At 39.6% G+C, this 1857-nt stretch overlaps 1 protein-coding gene across 1 annotated transcript in view; it reads right to left on the bottom strand.

The window, feature by feature from the left end:
• Positions 1-1857, bottom strand: part of cryl1 (crystallin, lambda 1) — a gene marked incomplete at its 5' end in the record, with an annotated part of 61734 nt that overhangs the window by 36204 nt on the left and 23673 nt on the right. Inside the window, 1 exon segment of the mRNA XM_014018982.1 lies at positions 722-883. Coding sequence (XP_013874436.1) covers positions 722-883 — 162 coding nt within the window.

Raw genomic sequence — 1857 nt, 5'->3', positions numbered from 1 at the left:
CTTCCACTTCACAATTGTATACCACTTTGTGTTGGTCTTTCACATTAAATTCCTGTGAAATATATTTATGTTTGTGGTTGTAATGTGACAAAATATGGAAAAGTTCAAGGGGTATGAATACTTTTGCAAACCACTGTAAAATGACACTGTTATGGTGACAAAAACAACAAAAACAAACAAACAAATAAAAACCCACTTGTCTCCATAAGTCCAAAAGTTGTCACCATAAGTCAGATTACATAGTCATATGTTCTCTATAAAAAAAATCACTTCCTTGTCATTACTCTTCCTCAGCGATAGAGCTTGGTGATGTTTCAAACTGTTAAACACTGCCACCAACTGTTCAGGAGGATTATTACACTCCTAAATGTTTCACTGTGGAAGCGGTGTGTACAGCTCCACCCCTGGTTGAGAAGTCTTATTTTATTTTATATAACATGTGATGGGATAAGTTGTCTACTAAATGATTTAAACAATTCATTTAGTTTTATATTTTTTTCTGTACTAAATAAATTGTTGTTTTAAGCTGTTAGACCCTTAAGCTCACAGTACTGGAAGGTGTATGTAGACTTTTTTAAATCTCAATGTTTGTGAGAAGGTACAAGTAGTGGCCCTTTGAATACACAATAGTCACTAATTAGCTGCATTCCCCTTCTCTTATTTTGGAATTAGCATTTYCCAACACACAGGTCACTGACAGCAGGGCTGCGTTCAAACTAACCGGATGAGAAACAAGGCAGCGACTTCTGTTCTGAACTTTGGAGAAAACGCTGCTCGGCACCAGGCAGGAAGTGGAGCTGCTCAGGATGACCTCTTCACCCACAAGGCGCTCCACGTCCTGAAAGACGTGCTGCTTGACTTCCAGCTGCTCGAACACGCACTCCTGGAACACATAAGCACACTAAAATTTGTACTAGGATGAAAAAAAAAAATCACACAAAATAAAACTGTACAGTGCAGATGAATAAAACAGCTAAATTAAATATTAGGAAGCATGAAGAGAAGTCAGACAAACAAACATAACACCTGAAATCTGCAGGAACTGTCAGGTCTTTGCAGAGAACCACAATGAAAATAAAAACACAATACAGACCATATTTATCTAGTACCCCCTGGTAAACCCATCCCATCCATTTTCTTCCATTTATCTGCAGTAGGGTCATGAACGGAACAGAACCACGAAGGAAACCCATTCCTCCCTCTCCCCAGCAACTTCCTCCAGCACTTCCTGTGGGATCCCAAAGCATTCCCAGGCCAGAGAGGATAAATAAACACTTCAGTGGACAACGCACACACCTCCCGGGTGATCGGCACGGCACATCAACACCTCTACTTTCTAAGGAAACTGAGGAGGATGGGATTGCCCCAGAACCTCCTTAGGAACTGTTACAGGTGTAGAGAGGAGAGCATCCTGATGTACTGGTATGTAGGATGTCACAAGAAGGAACAGGAGGCACTCCACTGGGTCAAAGAAGCACAGAGGATCAGAGCTGACAGGTCAGAGCAGGACCAGGAACATGTTCCACGATTCGACCCACCCTGTTGTTCATCACCTCTTCATGCCCCTGTAAGACCTCATTTTGTAATAACAGCACCTTATGTAACAATGTGATAAAATCAGGCTTCAAAATGTAATAAACTCATGCTAAAAAAACGCATTATGTAATAATTGACACAAAATGTAATAAAAGTCTTCAACGCATTTTGTAATAACAGCACCTTATGTAACAATGTGATAAAATCAGGCTTCAAAATGTAATAAACTCACGCTAAAAAAACGCATTATGTAATAATTGACACAAAATGTAATAAAAGTCTTCAACGCATTTTGTAATAACATTATTACATGTTGCGGCA

Source organism: Austrofundulus limnaeus, unplaced genomic scaffold (genome assembly GCF_001266775.1).
Source record: "Austrofundulus limnaeus strain Quisiro unplaced genomic scaffold, Austrofundulus_limnaeus-1.0 Scaffold206, whole genome shotgun sequence".
NCBI classification, from domain to species: Eukaryota; Metazoa; Chordata; class Actinopteri; order Cyprinodontiformes; family Rivulidae; genus Austrofundulus; species Austrofundulus limnaeus.
The sequence above is the reverse complement of the archived record's forward strand: the minus strand, read 5'-3'. Positions and strand labels throughout refer to the sequence as shown.